This window comes from Nematostella vectensis, chromosome 13 (assembly GCF_932526225.1).
Source record: "Nematostella vectensis chromosome 13, jaNemVect1.1, whole genome shotgun sequence".
NCBI classification, from domain to species: domain Eukaryota; kingdom Metazoa; phylum Cnidaria; class Anthozoa; order Actiniaria; family Edwardsiidae; genus Nematostella; species Nematostella vectensis.
Genome location: NC_064046.1, coordinates 14,614,360 through 14,636,654, shown reverse-complemented (window position 1 = coordinate 14,636,654; position 22,295 = coordinate 14,614,360). Strand labels below are relative to the sequence as shown.

Genomic DNA, 22,295 nt, shown 5'->3' with positions numbered 1-22,295 from the left:
TACTATCTGTTTTGGTTGCTTTTTGCTTTAGCACGGGACAATCCCTGCCGAAAAACGTGCCGCGGGCATTAAAAAAATCTCCCGGAAATTTCCCGAAAAAACACCCGGAACTTTCCCGAAATTCACACGGAACTTTCCCGAAAAAGACAACAAATACAACACGCCTTAGGTAGATTCCATCACAGTTTTATCCATTTCGCGGCTTCCTCGATCTTCTTTAAACTTTTTACTTCACTGCGGTTGAATTTTTAAAATGAGTAATTCGAGTTTTTGTTCCCCGGAAGGAAGACCGGGTCACGACGAATGTGGGAAAATAATAAATCAGAGTCTGTCGCGATAATAGTTGGAAAATTCAAGAGTTATTATACAAAGAAGATACGTCAAAAAGAAGTTGCAAACTCGCCTACACCTATTTTAGTTCGCCTTTAAGAAAATGGATGCTTGAATCCAGTAGCTATGGAGAATACGACTATTATATGCGTTTGTAACTAAGGCGCCAGTGCACAAACAGTCTGGATGTGAAGGATATTATACAAGAAAACACCATTGTTTATCCAACTTATTTAGGCCATTCTCCATTTCCCACTGTGAACCTTATTTAAAATAGGTGAATAGATAATACACGAAAAGTGACGCGCAAAAAAAGGAACACTTGGATATTTTTTTAAAGCAGCTAATTATAGACTTGTGAGCAAGCAAAAGGTCCTTCAGAAGTAAAGTGGATGTAATTAAAACACGCAAGAACACTTTAGATGAGGCAAAAAACAAAAAAAGCAACATGAGACCACCAGTACTTTAGTTATCTGGCATCAGACAGCAACGGAAACTTGAGAATCTGACGGAATTTCCAAATGAAAACCTTACAAACAAGACCTCTCGTTAAGTTTAACCTCTAAGTTTGAAGTTAAACCCGAGATTTGAGTAATTACACGGTTTTCAAAACAACGTGAAGCTGAAATTAACGTGCGTTTCGAATTCTGAGATGTCGAAACGATTACATGAATGAAAGGTATTCAGCGCCTCGCGCTCGATAATCGCCTTTTACCTCTTACCATACAGCGAAAACTAAAGAGAGAAAAACAAAGACTTGTAAAGATAAACCAAATCAATCACAATCAAAATAAACGCAGACTACTACCAAACGCACTTAAAGCCGGAGCCTAAATTTATATGCTTCGACATCTTCAACATTTAGATTTACAGTAAGCTTCTGATTTCCCTTGATAATTGAGCTTACCTGAAAACATATCAATGCTTCTGTAATATCTTCAATAGCCCTCCTTTTCACCCCAGATTTTCTTGCATCTAGTATTGCCGAAAAGCCGAGTTTTTGACTGTCTTTTCTGGAGAAAAAAAAACAATGTGTTTTGATGAGTTTCATTCATCGATACGTGAGAGCCGGCGTAATCCGACACCCTTTTTGAATGAGTGATGTTTTGGGGTGGAACTTCCGATATGACTCTCACCATTTTTAGGATACAACATTCAGACTTCAATATTCAATACAAAATTTTGGCGGTAAAGGACTCGCCTCCAGTCTACAAAACGTACGAAAGTAAATGTCTGGTTGGTGGCTGTGAAGTGTGTAAAGGAAATATAAAAAATCAACTTGTTATTGATACTAGGGGTCAAGAATTAAACTGCAGGCAAGATATTTATCTAGATGAATACCAAATGACCTGAGAAAAAGGTTGATACTCAGCAATGTTAATTATCGGATTATGTTTTACCCGCATGCTGACATGGTGTAGAAAGTAGACTTTCCGGTACCAAAATAAGAAACTCATGCAAAAAAAACTGTTAAAACTCTCCGCCTGTTTTCCTGCAGGACAGTCAAACATTGAAACAAGCCGCCTCACCTCACGCTAAATTCACTAGTGCAGATACTTTTAGAGAAAGAATAAAATTACATTAATACAATTATATTAATACCAATAATTCTGTTTAAATGATTTTTATCTTTTTACTCTATCTTTGTTATTTTGCCTTTTTTACATAGTTTATTAATGAATTTATTAACTGAATTCATTTATTTATTTATTCATCGATTTATTTATTTATCTAGTTAATATATATCCTCAGTGATGGCAACCCTCTTTGTGGATTTAAAAAAATGTAGATGTAGATGAAGTGTTTTGTGAAGTAGGAAGGTAGGAAAGTGCAAGGTCACCTTCTTCGTGATTTCTAGTCATTTATTTATTCATCTATTATTTATTATTTTATTCAGCTGTTTACATTACACATTAATGTTCTTGTAGTTCACGGCTTTCTCACTCATTGATTTCTAGTTATTCATTCATTTATTCATCTATTATTTATTATTTTATTCAGCTGTTTACATTACACACTAATGTTCTTGTAGTTCACGGCTTTCTCACTCATTGATTTCTAGTTATTCATTCATTTATTCACCTATTATTTATTATTTTATTCAGCTGTTTACATTACACACTAATGTTCTTGTAGTTCACGCCTTTCTCACTCATATTCAGACAGATTAAATCAACAGGGGCCGGTTCCTAGAAAGCAGGTTAGCACTAACCCAGGGATAAATACGGCTATCTCGACTTTTGATTGGATTAAGAGGGCTTTTATCCCTGGGTTAGCGTTCACCTGCTTTCTTGGAATCCGGCCCAGGTATCCTTGTCTGGCTGTCAGTGCGACAGACCAACAGTTGGTCTCAATAAAGCTTTTATGTACAGCAGAACAGAATAGCAACTTTTAGCTCATATTTTATATGGCTTCATTTTTGTTCCCGTTATCTGTAGCTTTATGAAACAGTACAACAACAATAAAGTTCATAACAATATTCTAAATGCAACTCTAAGAGGACTGGACCCTCCTAAAGACCAGAATTAACTTTAAAAATCTCAAAGTTGGGCATTTTGCAGCTAGGGCCATAGAAGGGGATTTATTCTCCCCTCAAGAAGAGTATGTATAGAAATTCAATTAAGGTAATATAGCATAGTCCTCTCCTCAAAGTAGAGCTTTTAGCAATTTAACAAACATAATATAGTACATTCCCCTCCCACCAGTATATTATTCAGCAATTTAAACAAAAATATTATAAAGTGTATTCCCTTCTTCCCAGTAGAGTATTTATCAATTTAAAAATGATATTATTCGACTGTAGAGTAGTCCCTTCCGACTGCCAGATGGCTGAACCCACCACCCCTCCCTCAGCAACCCCCTTTCCCTTTCCTTCCCACCACAAACAAGGCCAAGGCAAACGCTGATATTCTGGATCTTTCTCTGACTTGTTTCCCACACTCACTTGAGAATGGTGTTGAAGTACATCAGAATTCTTGCTAGTTCTATACTGCTGTACTTGACATTATTCCAGTCAGGTCTGGACGCGTCAATCAGGAGAATGTGCCCCCCTCGCTTGTCTTTACTGCCTGAAATGCATGAAAAACCATGCATGTATTTAAGTTTTTTTAACAGCTCATTTAAAAAGAAATAAAATGATTTTCTAGATGTTTTTTTGTGGCAATAAAATATTTTTAAATTGGGAAAGGGGAGAAGTAAGGATAAATTGTTTTTAATCAGAAACATCTATTTTTTGTGAGGTTTGGCAAAATATAAAGATTAAAACGCTTCACATGAGGGGATTTCCATGCTTACTGCCAGCAACTTAAAACACTGATTACAAATTCTGAACTCATAATAAAGTTTTCCACCAAATTATGTGTGATTCATGATATAGGTAAAAGAAAACCTTGTTCAGTATTGTTCTGTCTTTTTTTTTTTTCTTTTTATGGGAGTTCACATCTTTCGTTGTTGTAATTTTTACTCTGTACAAAGCAGCAGTAGCAATTAATCAGATGAAAGATTTGGGTTGATATCATTATTCTATGCAAAAAATCCCCAGCCACCTACTTCCCAAGCACAGCCTGCTACTTCAAAAGTTATTGAAACTCCTGCTTTTGGTCCTGAACAAGGTTTCTATTTTATTATTTTGCTTTCACATAAGCTTTCAAGTACAATGTCATAAAGCTTTTTTATCAGAAGACTTCTGAGGTTCAGAGCGTCTTTAGGTATTACATGATAGTTTGTCCTTCGTCCTGCATGAAAATTGTTTTATTGTTTAGGATATGTTATTACATATATTTTGTCCTAAACAGGTTCAGGAGTCACATACCTGTCAGAGAAGCAACTCCAGTGTGAAGTAATTCAAAATTGATGTCAAATATGTTCAGCGGTTTCTCAAGAAACAGGGATTGCCTGCTAACTCTGCAATTTGCCTCCAAACTGTCATCCTTTTCGATAGCTAGGGAAACACAAACATGAGCCAAACAAACCTGCTACTAAATATTATTCAACCACTGCAAAGAGCACATACATGTGTGCACATAACTGATCATTTGACAGGTTTGTATTCAGCTCACCTCTGTACTGCTTGTAGCTGACATTTCTTGTTGCAGACATTAAATATCTCCATGGCCGTCTCTCCTCTTTCCCATTTTTTAATGTCACCACACAGTTCAAAAATAAAAATCTCCCATTCATTTCTATCCTTAATCTGTCTGTCCAGTCTTTGGCCCAGATGTTTCTCAAGTCTGCCTTGTCAATCGGCAGTGATTGTGTCCCTCCAGAATCATAGTACTTAATTATCATCTGTCCAGGAATGACAGAACTTAGGTGAATGTAGAAGTCTCCCTTGTGAAGTTCAGTGTTCATTTTGTTTATGTGGATAACTGTTTGCACAAACTTTTCATAGTAAGGCACCCATGCATCTTCTGATTTCTCACCAGTAGAAAAATAGTCCTGCAAGAGAAAACATGTTGCAGATATTGTTTGCCAAAATACAAAGGGGAATATTCCATGGAGGGCACATATACACAGTGTGACCACTAAGTATGTCAGAGGTTGTATTTGACAGATAAAGTAGGTTGGGAAATGAATTTTAAATTGGTTGGTACTTGCAATGAACAAGAGCAGGGAAGAGGGTGAGTAGCAAACTTTGTTTGTATTTTTTCTGGCTAAACATCTTTTGAAAGCTAGTAAACATCATGATATGTAAGCTCTTTAATATTAGGGCACATTGTGATAAAGCATCAGGTCTCCAAGGCAAGTGCCTTGCTCTTGAGCAGTAAAACAATGGAACAACAAAGGCAGTGGAGTGGTTCCAAAAGTGTGGGAGGGGATGGGGGGACGATGGTGGTTTCAAGAGGAGTGAGGTACATGTGTGCTTTACATAGAGTACAATTAAAAATAAATAACCCTTCTCATCTGTGGCCCCTGAACAAATATTGGGTTCATAAGTTCCTGTACAGCCCACACCTTTGGCTTCATACACCTATTTCAATAAAGGTTGTCAGTGCAAAGTGCAGAACTGCCATTTGGCAATCGCCATTTGCACTGACAACCTTTTGTGAAATAGATGTATATATCCCGGGTATTTATCTTAGTCTAAGCATTTTAAACCTTACCTCTGCAGACTGTTTGACATCGCGAAGAAGAGCCAATACTGGCTCAAGATACTCTGTGATAAACTGTTTAACCTCATCACCGTACTGTTCCTCCTTAACTCTCTCAAGCACCGGAACATGTATATCAATCATGAAATCTTGACATAGGGTTCTCCAGTCCCAGTCATTGTGTTCAGTCTAAAAGAAATGGAACGTCAAGAAATAGTCAGAGGATTCCCTGAGTAGTTAATGTTTAAAAGTTTTTTCAGGGTCAAAAAACAAAGAGAATTTTTATTCATGCTGCATCTGAATACAAAAAGAAGAACTTACAGGCATCTAAAACAAACAGGAATTTACTGCTAATCAACCCACTATTGCAGCAATAAAGTCAGGAAAATCAATTTGTTTTCTTTGAACAAAGATGCTCAATCTACAAATAGCTTATGAATTATACACATCAGAATATAATTTTAAAAATGTTATCCCCAACAGTCAAGAAGTTGTTCTCAGGCCCCAAAGACATGTTTACAATATCACATTGATCAAGACACCTTCAAACTATACAATCATCATTTTTAGCAAACAATTTGCTTAAGGTGACTTGTAAACAAGGGTATGTTAAAGCCTGCCAAGACCAAGCAGATATTCAGATAGCATTTATTAATTTTGTGTCACCTTAAATTAAGCCCTGTCCGTAGCCCTGAGGGGACGAAGGGACCAAGGGATGATTTGTCTAACTTCAGGGTATTTCTTGAATTAGCACAACTTCCTGCTTTAAGAGTTTTTAGGTTCCCTGCTGATAGTCTTAAAACAAATTGAAAACTTTGCTGTGCCTTGTGCAAGGTGCAAAGAAGACCATTGATGTAGTTAAACAGACGGCTCCTCAAAAGAGCAACACAGCTGGATCAACCACAGAAACCCCAAACATCAACTTAACGAACACATTACATTATGAAATGACACCACATTGAGTCAGTATTAATTTCACTCTATTCCTTTTCCTAATAGCCTTTAGAGCATTGTACAGTTGCATGTTTAAGTTTCTCTAGATCATTTTATGCCTTATAATTTCTATCAACTTTAACCTTGGTCAATATTTTCGGGATCTCATTAAATACAATACAAACAGCAGGGAGAAACCATCTGGACTGGTCAAGAAGTCATGTATTCAAAGAGGCATATAGAATTATTATCTATACAGTACTTACTGATATCAAGTCATGCTGCTAATGATCGTATTAAGTATATTACAGTTACATGAACTTTAGCTTATTATATGTATTAACCCAAAGACTATCGACAATTTAATGAGCTTGCTTAATTTCACTTTAAACAAAACGAAATTGTGAAATCCCCGAACACTTGTTTTCTTTTGCAAACTTTCACTATGATTTGCAAAATCGAAAGCCACCACGATTTCCACAACGTGTAACAGTTTAGAAAGGCGTTTAGAAAGGCTTTCTTAAATGTTCGTGTCCACTTTGAAATTATTCTTTACTCGAACAAAGCATGAATGACAACAATTATCAATTGCAGGATAAATGTTGGTACTTATAAAACCTTGAGCTGTTTCTATAATGGATGGCCGCGGGAAAAATCAAAATTACCTAATATATTTATCCTAAAATTAGTCACAGCATAGTCCAGGCGTAAGACCTTTTTCCACCAGTCAACACAACAATAATTTGAAGCGAGTAAATGCATACGTAATCGTTGCGAGACGCCACAAAGCAAGTGTATAAATACAACAATAAAACTTTTCACGCAAAGGATTCGAAAAACAATTGGTCACAGAAACAGTTTTGATAAACTCACATCAAGCTTTAAAAACTCAGTAAGAGACTGTTTGTTGTTGCGGATCAACGTGAAAGTCCATAAAATAACAATGAAACCCTCATCGCCTTCCTTGAGGTCAAAAAGTGCCGAGTTCTTTCACCGGCAGCGAAAAGATCAAAATCTCTAAGAGTGAAAACAACTATAATAAGGGGTTAAAACTCGAGTCACTAGGAAATTAAAACGAGGAAGAGATAGATAATGATACAGAAAATAAATATGCGTAATTTTAAAGAGAAATCACGCGATTTAGCTGCTACGATTAATTATTCCTCCAAGAGAACGTTCGACAAGCGTGCAAAATAATCCTACCTCAGCTGACATTTAGAATAGTTTTCTCCTCCTCCCAAAGGAAAATCCGACTAAATTCGTACCATGAGCATAGTAGAGTGACCAAGCTACCATTCCCAGTTATGTTTTAGCGCTGTTGTTTGCTGGCTATAGAATATTAAAGGTCTCATGCCATTTCATAACACTTCCGTCGGAATGGCCGCCATTTTCATTCATTTGCCAAGCTGAATTGCTATGCGCATGCGCAGAATCTTGGTTTTCTATTACTTTACTCGCAAATTTTGCTCATATTTTTTGAGTTTGGATAAGCGACCTTGAACGAGAAATATTTTGTTTAGATCGTGTGTTTTGCTAAAAAAACGCTCAGATATTGCAAAAGTTATCGCGAAGTCTAGGGGGAGAAGGGTTGGGGGATGTCGATCACCCACTCCTTTGTTATTGTTTATCATTGAAAATACAGCGGTTTATACGCAAGCAAACTTCAAAATAACAATATAAATGAAGTCTGATGTATTATTGACGATATTTGATTGACTAAAATATCTTGTTTACTTGCTTAAATTAGCCGATGGAAATGGATGCTGTGTGACTCGCCATTGAGAACAACAGCGCTACGTCAAATTTGTAGAGAAAAGGCTGTAGACTATTTCAATGTCGAACGGCGGTAAGATCCAAGGCATGAAGAAAACTTCTACACTCCAGCGCAATCTAGTACACGACGGAGTTTATCATTCCTTCAACCAAGACGTTACACGATTCTGTTATCCGGTCTCGGATTCCCTCTAGATAAGCGTAGCTGTCATGCTGTTTCACCACTTAACTTTCTAACTCAGGAGCGAACTCCTTATATAGCCTTGGGTGTTTCTAAATATACCTTATTACATCAAAGTGTTATCACTAATAGAAACATTACATGATCATAGCCGTGCAGGACTCGAATTATTGGGGGGGAGCATGATACAGAAACATTAAGGAAACAATGGGGGGCACAGCCACGCCCCTACTGGTCCCACAGCCCCTGCTACGGCCCTGATGATCCATTTAGTTATCGTAAACTGCTGACAGAGAAACAATCCTAAGGAAAAATCCAATTTAAGTATGTTCCAAAAGCTTGTTTTAGAACATTGCCTGCGTCCTCGGTCTGTAAAAAAAGCCCGCGGGCTGAGATTTCCCAGTACGGACCCCGCGCTCGGTTAATAAGTAGTATATCATGACTCAGTCACAAAAATCTACACAGCGAATTTTGCATAGCTGCAAAAATGGCCGAGATATAAATGTGTGCACAATTAACATAAATTATGCAGAATTACGTCAAACATATATCAAAAAGCGGTCTAAAAATTTGGCCCCCAGCATATACTAATGATTCAAGCCATAATAGACTCGAAACAGCAAAAAATCAATTTCAGGACGAAAATTGCACGGGATTACACACCGCACCGCAAAACATCCACTTGATTTTGTGTCTTTTAGTCCTTGGTACACTACGCTACACGCATGAGCTGACGTTATCGCAAGTAGCAAAACTTGCATAAACCACCTTGTGTGTGCGTTTTGTTCGGTCGTATCGAGACTTTTAAGATATAATTTTTTCAACTTTACCGTATCCAACCCTTTTTTTAAAGATCGCGCATCGTTTGTTGAATTTGCGCTTATATTAGAGACGGATTTAGGTGGGGAGGAGGTCTTAAGTCCTATTATATACGCCAAATTTTCTGCTGCGAAAGCCGAGAAGGGTCAAGCAACAATTCAATAAGCTTTATATATATGCTTATATATAGCTTATATATATGCCAAAGAGGCAAGAATGTTTTATAGACAAAAATAAAAGCCAAATAAAAAGGTCAGAAGCAAACAAATGGTAAATATTTAAAGCAAACAAATAGTAAATAAACGAAAGTGTCATAAAGTTTAAAAGTCGTCTAGCCATTTTTCCTTAAGATGACAAGTCGACCAGAATTATAGTAAAATATTTCACTATTCACCAAACCAAATAATGTGCGGAAAAACGGCGTCACAGAATTATCCACACGGCGAATAGTAAAGGCGCGTCCATTCATGGAAACATTGGATCATCAAAACTACCTGCCAACTACGAGCGTGCAGAAAACTTACCCTAAAAAGCTTGCTCCAAACACACACAGGTTTTTCTTGGATGTAGCCTATCCTACACCTCCTGTTATTTCCCATTCGAGGGTTCCCTGGGTACATTATTTTGCTGATCTGTCGTTTTTTGGCAAGAGCATTTTGAACTGTGTAGCTTCGCATAGCGCGCGTCTGTCTAGCTGTCACAAGACTCTTATTTACTTCCTCCACCACAGGGGTCCAAACTGTTGTACCAAGCCCCGTCCCCCAGTTAACCCTTCCATTTGTCCTTTGCGCAAGCGATAAAACTTCCCATGGCTCATTGCGCTCACTAGTCTCTAATTGCTTTCCGCGGCAGTTCTTACACTTGTTTTACTTGAGACGCCTGGGTACGAGGCGAGCCAAGCCCTAAGCGACCAGCTTTAACTGCAATGGAAAATGCATAAGAAAAATTAATTATACTCAAGTTTTTGTGAGATGCAGTAATTTAATACATCAATTTTTTTCGTATCGAAAATGAATTTTTTTGGTAATTTTTTTACTTCATAGTTACTACCCCCAGGCCATCTCGTATTGTTTAGGAACGCCTGGTAGAAAGCGGAATCGCACTTTCTTCACTCCATAGTATTTGCAATGCCTACGGTAATCGGGTTCGAGGGGAGTGCTAACAAACTCGGTATTGGAATAATCCGAGATGGAGTTGTGCTTTCTAATCCACGACACACCTACATAACACCACCCGGGCAAGGTAGAACATATGTACACCGATCAAACTCGTGACACGCACGTCTCATTTCTCTACACAATGTCTTACTTTGACTATCTGAGAATAAGTCCGATATGTAAGAATATTCCAAGTGTTTTATCCTGAGTTGATCATCTGTTGATCATCAGTTGATTATTGCTGTTCACAATTAAGTTGTGAGCAAAACCAAACGTAAGCAAAAACTTGTGTGATGTTGTTAGTGGCTTCCGAAACTCATACTGTTTTTTTGTTGTCGAAGGATTCATGCCCCGAGACACCGCTAAACATCACCAGGAACATGCCATTGATATTTTGAGAAGGTAAAGAGAGAAATGGGTAAAAGTTAGATAAATAGCACTAATTTTCGTATTAAAGATGGCCCCTTCTAACGTTTTCTTGGATTTTTGGAATTTGTTTTTAACTACAAGAACCAATATAGTGTGGACAGTTTAAGTAATTATGTTTAGGATTTGTTTGATAGTTATACTGGTGTTGAAGGCTATAATGCCCTTTCGATTATGCTAACAATTATCGTTCTTTTTTCAGAGCATTAGATGAAGCCCAAATAAGGCCACAAGACATTGACTGTATTTGCTACACGAAAGGTAGCGATACTCTGATAAGTAAATTGGGCCACAAGACATTGACTGTACTTGCTACACGAAAGGTAGCGATACTCTGATAAGTAAATTGGGCCTCAAGATATAGACTGTACTTGCTACACGAAAAGTAGCGATACTCTGATAAGTAAATTGGGCCTCAAGATAAAGACTTTACTTGCTACACAAAAGGTAGCGATACTCTGATAAGTAAATTGGGCCTCAAGATAAAGACTGTATTTGCTACACAAAAGGTAGCGATACTCTGATAAGTAAATTGGGCCTCAAGATAAAGACTGTATTTGCTACACAAAAGGTAGCGATACTCTGATAAGTAAATTGGGTCTCAAGATAAAGACTGTATTTGCTACACAAAAGTTACCTCTGATAAGTAGCCTTACCAACTGAGATTAGATGATGCAGCAATACTTTTGTATAGTTCCTCCTGAACTTTTAATACATAAGTGAAGCTCCAGTTTAGGAGACTATGTGATCCACCATTTCTTCGTCCTAGCAAAATACCAAGGGAGGGGTAGAAAAGAAATTTCAAAAGTCTCACAAAAATTGTGCAAATTCTAGGAATCTCGACATTTTTTACACAGGTCTCAAAGTCACATTTTTTCCAAAAGTTTAGGCATCTCAGAGCCTGTTTTTTTTACCATGGTCTCAGAGTCTCGGAGTTTTAAATGCGATCTCAGGGTCCCGAATTTGTGTTTAAACACGTTCTGTTTTATGTTGTTACCATAGTACAGGGTTTCCCCTTCTTTTTCGTAGTGTAGCAATAATGTATTTTAACTATACTTTCTTTTCAACTGATGTTTATGACATACTTGAGCAAGTTATCTGAAAACAAGCTCGGGCTTTGTTGTTGAGAGACCGGGAAAGCTCGCGCTCGGATTACAAAATTTGGCTCGGTTTCTAAAACACTGGTCTTGGCGCCTCGACAAGTCTCGGATTTACCCATCGCTACCACTAGAGGGGGAGAAAGCATACATTTTCAGCAACTCATTTGGGGAGGCTATACAAATACTATTAATTTAATTGGATAAATAAAGTATAAAACCTTGTTTTTGGATTGCTTCATAGAGATCTTTACATATTTTAACTTCCAATATTGAATGGAAGCAATAATAACTGTGTGGCTGACAAGAGATCTTTAAAGTGATTAATTATTTTCAGGTCCTGGAATGGGAGCTCCTCTTGTGGCTGTTGCCGTGGTAGCACGAACAGTTGCACAGTTATGGAAGAAACCAATCATTGGTGTGAACCACTGTATTGGTCACATTGAAATGGGAAGGTTAATAACTGGTGCCAATAACCCAACCGTACTTTATGTCAGTGGGGGCAATACACAAGTTATTGCATACCTACAGAAGAGATATCGGATATTTGGAGAAACTATTGATATAGCTGTTGGGAACTGCCTTGATAGATTTGCGAGGGTACTAAAGGTAAATAACATAAATTTTTCCCATGTGTATAGTTAATGCTAGATGCGGGGGGGGGGGGGGTGTATGACCTCTCAACGACAATCACAACAAAAATAGTGGAATTTTCTTGAAGAATCAACATATTTTTTTATCTCTTTATGTAGTATTGGTGTCTGTAACCTTTCCCCCTTAGTAAACCCTGGCTGCCCCTATTATTTCTGTTTAAACCACCTACTTGTCTATTATTCTGTCTGTCTACTCATCATACAGTACAGTATAAGGTTCGGAATGTATGGATTAAGTTCCCTGTTGTATTTGGCAGCTATATCACACACCTTATAAATGTCAATTAACTTTGGCTTTGTGATGAAATTGTAGTTGAGGGTGGGATGTACTATTTTCAACTTGTTTTATTTAATTAGGGCAATAGTCACCTTCAGAAAGAATTTGTCTGTTTTCAATCAGTCATAACAGGGCTATTTTATTGTATGTCAACGATTGATTATTTATAAAGATTGATGCTAAATTTATTACAACTGATAATTAATAATTGCTAATTGTATTACAACTGATAATTAGTTACTGCTAATTGTATTACAACTGATAATTAGTTACTGATCATTGTATTACAACTGTTAATTCATTACTGCTAATTGTATTACAATTGATAATTAGTTACTGCTAATTGTATTACAACTGAAAATTAATAACTGCTTATTGTATTACAAATGATAATTAATGACTGCTAATTGTATTACAATTGATGATTTTGTATTTTCAAAATCTCTTCTATATTCATATACTAGTATTTATAGCATAGGTTAATACTTTCTTAAAATAAACATCATATATATTATATTCATCCATCCTTTAATCTGTCTAATCTAGTCAAAAAATTTATTAATCTATTTTTTGCAGCTATCTAATGACCCAAGTCCAGGATACAACATAGAGCAAATGGCAAAAAAGTAAGTACCCCCCTTTTTGTTGGGGAAAGAGTAGGAACCCCTATTTGATGGGGAATGAGTAGGACGGAAGAAATAGGTAAAAGAATGTGTGGATAAGAAAGGATTTCCTTTCAAGATCTAGGTAATTCATTTTTTGTTCTGAATAACCATAACCCATAGTTCATAAAACTTCCTCTTTTCTGACAGAGGGAAAAAGCTGATCGAATTACCTTATACTGTGAAAGGCATGGATGTCTCATTTTCTGGAATTTTAAGTTATATTGAGGTGAGTTCTTTTGTGTGAGTTCCAGCAAAAGACTTCTCAAAAGGCTATGAGATTGGGATGAAATTTTCACAATTAGAGGTGGAATGACCAAACATTCTCTGTGGAGTTACTAATATGAGAGTTTAATTTTATATACATCTGTGGAACATCAAGGGGAAAGCACATTATATCAGTGGAAGATCCAAAGGTGGTGTTAGGGGAGCCTTGCCCTTTTTTCGACTGAGTTGATCTATTAGTGTTTCGAAACATTCTGAGTATGAGTTTATCTGTGAAAGTCATGTCACCAGGCATCTCAAGTGCAAGTAACAGACTGCCCCATTCATGAGGAATTTGAGATCCGAATTTGTGTTTGTTATTCAGTGTATGGCCCATAAATTGCTTTCTTCTGAAGAGTGCACTCCAGAGGATCTCTGCTTTTCCTTACAGGTACATGCTAAATGTTCTAGACATTTGAAACCACTACCCCTTATTTTGTCCCCACCCTTAGAGAGTGGGAATATGTCAGCAGAAAAATAACACGAGGGCCCCTGGGCATTTTGTTTTTATGTGATTCATAGTGCTTGCGTGCAATCATTGAGTTAACAGCTTCTATGAACACGTTTTAGATGGCTTGTTGTCTAAAATGTCATGTAGTACTGATAGCAACCAAGGGGTAGGGGCATTTGACTGCAGTTTTATCAGTTCTTTTCAGGGTTAAAACCAAATTTCCCACCCTTACCTAGGGCCATGGGGTAGGGGTTTCAAGTGAATAAGACATAAGAACAGGTGCGTAGCTAGGGGTGCTCAGAGTGTACAATTCCTCCCTAAATGCCAAAAAGTGGATCATTATAGAATAATTATAAATATTATTCTTTATCCATATGATCTTTAAGACTCCATAACACCCACTTCTGGCCACATGCATGAAGAAGACATAAATCCAGTTTAAACTTATCATTTTCGTATATGACCTATTGGTCATGATATTTCTACAAATTTCTTATAGGAGACTGTATTTGCAATGTTGGTAGAAACAACAGGTAAGTTTTAATCAATACATTGGTTATTTTATCAAAGCTCCCTACAGAACCACCTTAAAAAAGTAGGGGTAGCCAAGAGTCAATGCAAAATTTTCTAAACTACTGTGCCACACTGAATCTGAGATGCTACAAAGACAGAGTGACAGAAAAAGACAAGCTTCTAGGGTTTCAATAGATTTTTCATTTTTTAGCTTTTATAAATTTTAATGAAGTGACTCAAGGAGTACTGTAAGTAACGGTAGGGAGGTTTTTATTTGGTTTTTATTTTATTCCAATGACATGCATGGTCTTTATTCACTGCTAAATGTTTAAATATTTAAATATTGAACTTTTTGAAACAATAACTGTTTTTGAAACAATAACTGTAACCCCCCCAGGACAAACCAAGTAAAAACTACTTTTTTATCTTAACAGAGAGGGCAATGGCACATTGCGGATCAAACGAAGTTCTGATAGTTGGTGGTGTTGGATGTAAGAATTAATTTGTTATTCTTATTTGCATACTACTCCAATGGTCACTTTTGCATCTTTCATGTTGACATGTTTTTTACTCTCTTCAGGTAACAAAAGATTACAGGAAATGATGGGTAAGAGATTCAGTCATACTATAATCCAGTAAAACCACCTTTTACAAACTTGTTAGTATTTTTAGTATTATTGAGGGTAAAAAAGTATTTTCTGGGGAAATCCCCGCTAGCCTAGATCAGGGTGTTCAATTGGCGTTTATTAAGCTGTTTTGTGTGCTATGCCTAATCTGTTTTATATGCTTATTATAGATGTAATGGCGAAAGAAAGGGGAGCAAAGCTGTATGCAACTGATGAAAGGTTTGTGTTTAAAAAAAATTACAAAATAAGCAAAACATGGCCACATCTTTGAATTATCGAATTCATTAATTGAAAATACGAAAGAAATTTTAGTTAAGCCGACGCAATTAGATTTTCTTGATTCTTTTAAATGATCTATATCTGTGAAAATTACAAAATTCGAGAGAATTCGGGAGCAGATCAGTGCAAAAAGAAACCACTGGCGAGAAAGTGTGGGGTTGCTTTTATCATTTTTGGGGATTTTTGTTTACAGGTTTTGTATCGATAATGGCGCCATGATTGCTCAAGCTGGCTGGGAGATGTTTCAAACAGGGTCCGTTACTCCTCTTGAACAGACAACATGTACTCAAAGGTAATATAATCATATCAAAAATGTAATTAAGCAAAAACTTCCGGTTGCTCTCACATTTGGACAGCCTAACTTAACCAAATAAATAAACATTAAATATTATTATTTGTATAGCGCAAATGATAGCTAGAGACATGACATACTCGACGGCTTAAAAGTCTTTAAAGTCGTTTTAGCCACATTCCACTTTTAATTGCGCCCCGTGTAATATAATAAGCCAATTCAAAAGTAAAGACAAAACAAAAGTTGAACAATTAATGGAATAGATATGAAGGTATGTAATTATTTTCAGGTTTAGGACGGATGAAGTTGAAGTGACGTGGCGAGATTAAAGTAATTAAAGAATTCAAATTCTTGCAAACATCACTTTAAACCAACAATTGTGTAAGCTAGAAAAATAAGAAACGAAAACTAAAGAGAGAGGGACTGGAAAGGATGGAGATATGACCATCATGCCCCACAAGATTACTCGTTTCCAGTCTCAAGCATCTGTTGACTATATGTAAATAGGTTTTGTTTTACAATTTCAACATTACTTAGGTAACATCCAATGTGACACTATTTTTTTAATGTAATTAGAATAGTCACTAGTTTCCTCATGAATTTGTAAAACCCAATCAAAACCATGCTGGGCAAAAACCTATTTGTACGTTAATAGTAAGACAGCAAGAGGCAAAAATAAAGCAAAAATACCAATTTATCTTGAAGTCTTTTCTTTTTTTTTTAGTAGAATTGTGTAATACATTAAGAGTTATATTCTTTTAGATTATAAATGTTACGGTCGGCTTTGCGAAGGAAGCGAGGGCGGACAAGGAGGCGGTAAGGGCGGTCATTAGTTGAGTAGGTGGTTTTTTTGCACAGTTATTGGCAAACTAAATATTGTGCAACTAATGATGACTCGTTTTAAAACTTTGATTAGACTTTTGACTATGTTCCTTTTAATACATAATAACAAAATACTTTACACACATTACTGTTACACTGCTAAAATATTAGGTAAAAAGTCTATCAAATTTGTTATAAACCCTGTAATCTTCGCTTCGTTTGGATGTGGTTGTTTTGCGAATCTTGGGGTTTGTAAAAACAGGTAAAGCAACTTTTCTTCGTGGGGTACCTCGGTTCTTTCAATGAATGGAGCACCGGTAATGTATTCTCATAGTGGCTGGCAACTCCTCATCAAAGTCGGTTCGTTTAAGTATTCACTAAGATGCGAATTACTTAATGTACTTTTTAAAGATGTTGGTAGACGTCGTTAAAAGGCTGAAATTCTAACTAGTTAAATTAGTTTTCTTTGAGTACTCAACATTTCAGAAAGATGTACTCTGTTCACCTTATGTTGATAATGTCTGCATCAGCAAGTCTTGTAAAGAATGGGGCACCGTTTGTGTTGATTATTGCAAATCAGTCGGTTAGAAATGACAAGGAAGTGGTTTTTCACCTTGAAAATGAAGCTAACGTGGAATGGTTTCTAAAAACGAACGCTAGTTTGGATGAGATAACTACGGAATTATGGAGTGATGAAATGGCAAGACAAGCCCAAATCATAATTGGATGTTTAGGGAACGTTCTAGAGAAGCAGGTAGTGTCGTTTGCTCGCTATCATAACATCCCGTTTGTATGTATGGAACCATCCAACCAATTGACACAGGTAAGGGTTGTTTTATAGTATTTATCCTAGGTTATCTGGAATTAATATTTGTAACTGCGTGTAATTGAGACCTTAAATAGAATGAGTGCTAAAGGAGTCTTAGGTATAACGGAAAACTCTCGGGTAACAGCGATACAATTACTTGTTTTCCGTGTCTATAAATTGTAAATTAAAATAAAAAAATCCTAACTTTTATCCATCAGATGGCGAAAATGTGGTAGTAAAAGTTAAATAGGAGCTTCAAAACCAAGTAAGATAAGCTCTTCTAATAAAAACATTTTTACAGGGCCAACCATTCATGGAAATTGGACAATCGCCATTATCAACTGCCGAAAGTATTTACTTGGTTGCCAAGGAAACGTTAGCTAGTCATGTAATTTTCCTTGGCTCACAGGAACAGACGGCAGACATTTTGCCTGTGTTGATGTTACGAGATAATTCGCGACTTTTCAAGGAGAAAGAAAAGCTATTCACATTTGCAGGAATTGACGAGTTGTCAAGGTTATCAACGAAGATTGAACAGCAGAGAAGTGAGATGAGGGTATCTGCGTTCACAGGGAAGAGAATTGATACTATTACTGTTGTAATCGCTATATTGGCCGATTTGTCCATCCCCATGAATGGATCCGTGTGGAACTCCACATGTGACCTGTTCCCGACGACACAAACGTATTGGCTCGTGTTTAATCACGGAAACTGGAGAAGTATTGAGGATGTTGGGATTTCTGATTTAAAGAAAAGACACCAACTTCTACTTGTGGACTTCCCTCACTACAACGACCCGTCCGTTCTAGTGGATGTTTTCCTTTTTATTAAACGCACCCTACGTACGAGTCCTGCAAAACCGAATGCGACACGCACAATCAACTGTCCCGAAACATATTCCAATGCCTCGTTATTTTACAGGTAAGACGAAAAACAACTTTAATGGTACAGAAGTTAAACTTTATTTGCTAAATCTCATAGGGATCTCATTGCGCTTTAGGTACTATATAATCTATGGCGTTGCTGTTACCACTTAATCATGGACAATTTCTGTGCATTTGAATAGGTTTAGTGACCAAGGCCAGGTTTTGTTCTTAGAATGGTTTTGAAATGGTTTATCAGGCTTCTTATAGCTCTACGTCTAGTTATACGAAATATCAGGTCAATCTTATCTTTTGATGCACAGAAATCTCGAGGCAACTCTAAAGGAATACAAATACGGAAAAACAACTTGTAACATCCGAAGACTAATGCGTAAAAATTCTTCAAATGTCGCGACGATAAAAGATGGCAAGCTTTTTCCTTTTGATAACTCTATGCGCCCGAACCTACTATGCAAAGACCCAGCAGCAATATGCGTAACGCTAATACCATCAGACCCTGTGACACTCGTTGGGGAAGATGTAGTTACATCCCAGGCTGACTGCACTCTGGGACACATTTGCACTCAGTATGAACCAGTTAACGCTTCAGATCCCACAAAAGGCAAGAGACCAGTCCTGCACTGTTGCTATGGTTTCTCGATTGACCTACTAGTCTACTTGGAGCGCGACCTTGGTGTCCAATTTGAGATGTATATTGTACAGGATCCCTCAAGCTGGAATAATCTTGTCGGTGAGGTTGTACTAGGTAGGGCCGACTTGGCCGCAGCTCCCATTGCCATTACAAACGCACGTCTTAAAGACGTCGAGTACGCTTCTCCTATTCAACAACTTGAGATATACATTGTTATGTCACAGAATCGAGCAAAGATTTCCTTAGACTGGCTGGCGTTTATCAGGCCATTTGACAATAGCCTTTGGTTTGTCATTTTCGGTCTTAGTTTTGCGTTGGTGTTCTATATCTGGTGGATGGATCAGTGGAGCCCTTATGGGCGGGACAACAAGAAGATCCTCTCTGATCCTAGTAACTTTACCCTCCCCGTTAGCTTCTCCTACGTCTTCAGCTCCGTCTTCAAGATCAACCTGGATGACGTCACAGCGCGGAGTCCAAGCGCAAGGTTCACTTACGCTGTGTTCTCCTTTGGCACGCTGATAATGGTGTCTTCGTACACCGCGAACTTGACGGCTTCTCTTGTTCAAGAGCTCCAAACCTTCCCAATAAGTGGAATCTACGATGAGAAGGTGAATCTGTAAGACAGGTGGAACAGAGTAAGCTATGCGACTATTAGGATGAGTTAGACTCACAGGTTAGGGAAAGCCAGTAAAACAGGTTACGGTAAGCCAGTGAAATAGACCAAAGGTAAGCCAGTGAAACAGAACAAAGGTAAGCCAGTAAAACAGGTCAAAGGTAAGCCAGTGAAATAGACCAAAGGTAAGCCGGTGAAACAGACCAAAGGTAAGCCAGTGAATAGACCAAAGGTAAGCCAGTGAAACAGAACAAAGGTAAGCCAGTAAAACAGGTCAAAGGTAAGCCAGTGAAATAGACCAAAGGTAAGCCGGTGAAACAGACCAAAGGTAAGCCAGTGAATAGACCAAAGGTAAGCCAGTGAAACAGACCAAAGGTAAGCCAGTGAAACAGACCAAAGGTAAGCCAGTGAAACGGACCAAAGGTAAGCCAGTGAAACAGGTTTAGGTAAGCCACTGAAACGGGCTGAAGTAAACCAGTGAAATCATAGTTGGAGATAGTTATTCCGTGGTTACACTAGGATGCTAACATACCAGGGCCTTGTTTTTACTGCAGTGTCACAACATTTCTGAAAATGTCGTCTTTGTTCATTGTAGTTTCAGGATCCAAATTCAGGGTTCACGTTTGCTACAGAAAAAGGGGCAAGTGTCGAATTTCTCCTGAAAAGATCCGCGAATCCTGCCTTAACTAGTGTGGGCAAGAACATGATTTACAGTGGTGTCAATACTGACAATCTAGAGCTTCTACACACTGGGTAAGATACAAAAACAAACCGGGCAGTTGATGTAATGGACCTCAGGGGCGTAGCCAGGATTTTTCCTTTGAGGGAGGGGGGTAAAGTGATTTTTCAAGAATATTTGTTTCCAACTGAGACGTAACGACTAAGACGTAATTGGTCCAGAAATGCGAGGCCCGGGCCCCCTGGCTCTAAAGACTGGTTTTCATATAATCGCACTCAATCGTTCGTTCTCGAAGGTAATTTGATCGCTACGATCGCGACAGATCGATACGATCACGGTTAAGCTTCTATATAATCGTACAATATCGCAGGCGATCGGATTGCGATTATATGGAAACCAGCCTTCCACTCACCTATTCAATGGCAGATCTAGGCGTGGGTCGAGAGGGACCCCCTTTCTTTGAATCATTGCTTTGGATCTTCTTATTGGAACTCCTTGATTCGGCCATAGTATGGCATTTTTTTTATCTGCAAAATGCCCTGACCAGTGTCAACATAGAGAGACAAGTTAGTTTCCGACACTAATACTATTAAGTTTTTGTACAAGAATTCATATATAGCCACGTGAAAGTGTTTTATATTTTCATACAAACAAAAATAGCCACATCATGGGAAATGCCTCCTGCGAAAAAGGATGATGATAATGACCTTGATTTACGATGATCATGATAATGTGGTGATGACGATTAACGATAATGGTGATAGATGTGTCAGATGATGCTAATGATGATGGCCAGATAATAATGATGATTTTGATGATGGCCTGATATTAATGATGATTTTGATGATGGCAGGATATTAATGATGATAATGATGATGGCCGGATAATAATGATGATTTTGATGATGGCCGGATAATAATGATGATTTTGATGATGGCCGGATATTAATGATGATAATGGTGATGGCCGGATATTAATGATGATTTTGATGATGGCCGGATAATAATGATGATTTTGATGATGGCCGGATAATAATGATGATAATGATGATGGCCGGATATTAATGATGATAATGGTGATGGCCGGATATTAATGATGATTTTAAAGATGGCCGGATATTAATGATGATAATGGTGATGGCCGGATATTAATGATGATAATGGGGTGAAAGGATGTTGTCGATAGTATACTAACTCTAAAGATAGAAGCTTCTTTTGCAAATGCTATTTTTGTTGTTCTACCTGGATACAGGAAACTCGATGCCTACATATACTACACACCTTATATTGGTCACATGGCTTCCAAGAAAACAGGCGCCAAGTTCAAACTCGTCGGGAAAAGAATTCACTCCGAAGCTTCGAGCTTTGCATTTCAGAAGGGCTCCCCTTGGATTGCTAATATTTCCAGTCAATTCAGGAAGTATGCTAGCCAAGAATATTTTAAAGAGACGGAGAAAAAGTGGTTTAACAGTCTGGACCAAGACGTCGTTTTACAAGCTGAAGAAATAACTCTTCTCCATTTTCGCGGACTCTTTCTCTCTCTCCCAGTAGCTACAGGGTTAAGTATTTTGGTTCTCGTATTAGAAAAATATGTGTATCGAAGGTCAACAAGAAAAGTTAGACGAATCCAGGTTAAAGGTGCCGGTGACGGAATGCAACAGCCAGGCCATTCTGAGTCAAATATCAATGAGAAAGTGTTGTCAATAACCTAAGTTGTCAAGAGATGTTTGTAATAACATATTACACATAGGATATGCTTAGACAAGACTGAAAAAGACTGCGCAGGCGCCAGTAATGGCGGCCATACGGATTCTCGCTCTGTACATTTTGGTAAATCTTTTGGTTTCTTGCCTGTGCTATCAACTCCATAATCCATCTACGTCATCTGGATTACCTCTACCATCATCGGGAGTAATTGTTTTCTGTTTACGGCGCGCGATTCAACCTTCCCGCCGACGGATTGCTGACTCAGGAGTTTTTAACTCCCGGCTACCTACCACCAAGTCGTGCAAACATGGGATGTCTGTCGCTAGCTA

The 22,295-nt window shown here is 37.7% G+C and overlaps 3 protein-coding genes across 10 annotated transcripts in view; 2 read left to right on the top strand and 1 right to left on the bottom strand.

Moving 5' to 3' along the window:
• LOC5502328 (puratrophin-1-like) overlaps positions 1–9,818 on the bottom strand; it is a 35,584-nt gene extending 25,766 nt beyond the window's left edge. For 3 of the 6 annotated variants that reach the window (XM_048721261.1, XM_048721257.1, XM_048721256.1), the window contains exons 1-6: positions 9,651–9,818; positions 5,433–5,609; positions 4,389–4,767; positions 4,142–4,270; positions 3,275–3,398; positions 1,238–1,343 (exon numbers count right to left, since the gene is read on the bottom strand). In XM_048721261.1, the coding sequence (XP_048577218.1) occupies positions 1,238–1,343; positions 3,275–3,398; positions 4,142–4,270; positions 4,389–4,767; positions 5,433–5,609; positions 9,651–9,803 (1,068 nt within the window). In that variant the 5' untranslated portion in view covers positions 9,804–9,818. Of the gene's footprint in view, positions 1–1,237; positions 1,344–3,274; positions 3,399–4,141; positions 4,271–4,388; positions 4,768–5,432; positions 5,610–6,086; positions 6,239–7,556; positions 7,775–9,650 lie in introns of those variants that run through there. The other 3 variants (XM_048721259.1, XM_048721258.1, XM_048721260.1) reach the window with 3 other exon arrangements.
• Positions 9,819–10,206: 388 nt separating this feature from the next.
• On the top strand, positions 10,207–16,520 carry LOC5502327 (probable tRNA N6-adenosine threonylcarbamoyltransferase). Of its 2 annotated transcripts, none has more exons than XM_001623477.3 (13): positions 10,207–10,368; positions 10,625–10,685; positions 10,912–10,970; positions 12,144–12,415; positions 13,313–13,362; positions 13,549–13,627; positions 13,988–14,053; positions 14,613–14,646; positions 15,061–15,117; positions 15,207–15,233; positions 15,423–15,471; positions 15,725–15,823; positions 16,113–16,520. In XM_001623477.3, exons 1-13 carry the CDS (start codon positions 10,254–10,256, stop codon positions 16,150–16,152), a joined length of 1,008 nt encoding a protein of 335 aa, XP_001623527.1. In that variant the 5' UTR covers positions 10,207–10,253; the 3' UTR covers positions 16,153–16,520. The 2 variants fall into 2 exon arrangements, with proteins under 2 accessions (XP_001623527.1, XP_032226482.1); XM_032370591.2 differs by lacking the exon at positions 10,207–10,368 and adding an exon at positions 10,401–10,557.
• Positions 16,521–16,965: 445 nt separating this feature from the next.
• On the top strand, positions 16,966–22,024 carry LOC5502321 (glutamate receptor ionotropic, NMDA 1). Of its 2 annotated transcripts, XM_048721255.1 has the most exons (4): positions 16,966–17,468; positions 17,755–19,576; positions 20,177–20,334; positions 21,512–22,024. In XM_048721255.1, the coding sequence occupies exons 2-4, from the start codon at positions 18,632–18,634 to the stop codon at positions 21,969–21,971; spliced, it is 1,563 nt and encodes a 520-aa protein (XP_048577212.1). In that variant the 5' UTR covers positions 16,966–17,468; positions 17,755–18,631; the 3' UTR covers positions 21,972–22,024. The 2 variants fall into 2 exon arrangements, with proteins under 2 accessions (XP_048577212.1, XP_048577211.1); XM_048721254.1 differs by having other exon boundaries at positions 16,966–19,576.
• The last annotated feature ends 271 nt before the right edge of the window (positions 22,025–22,295 follow it).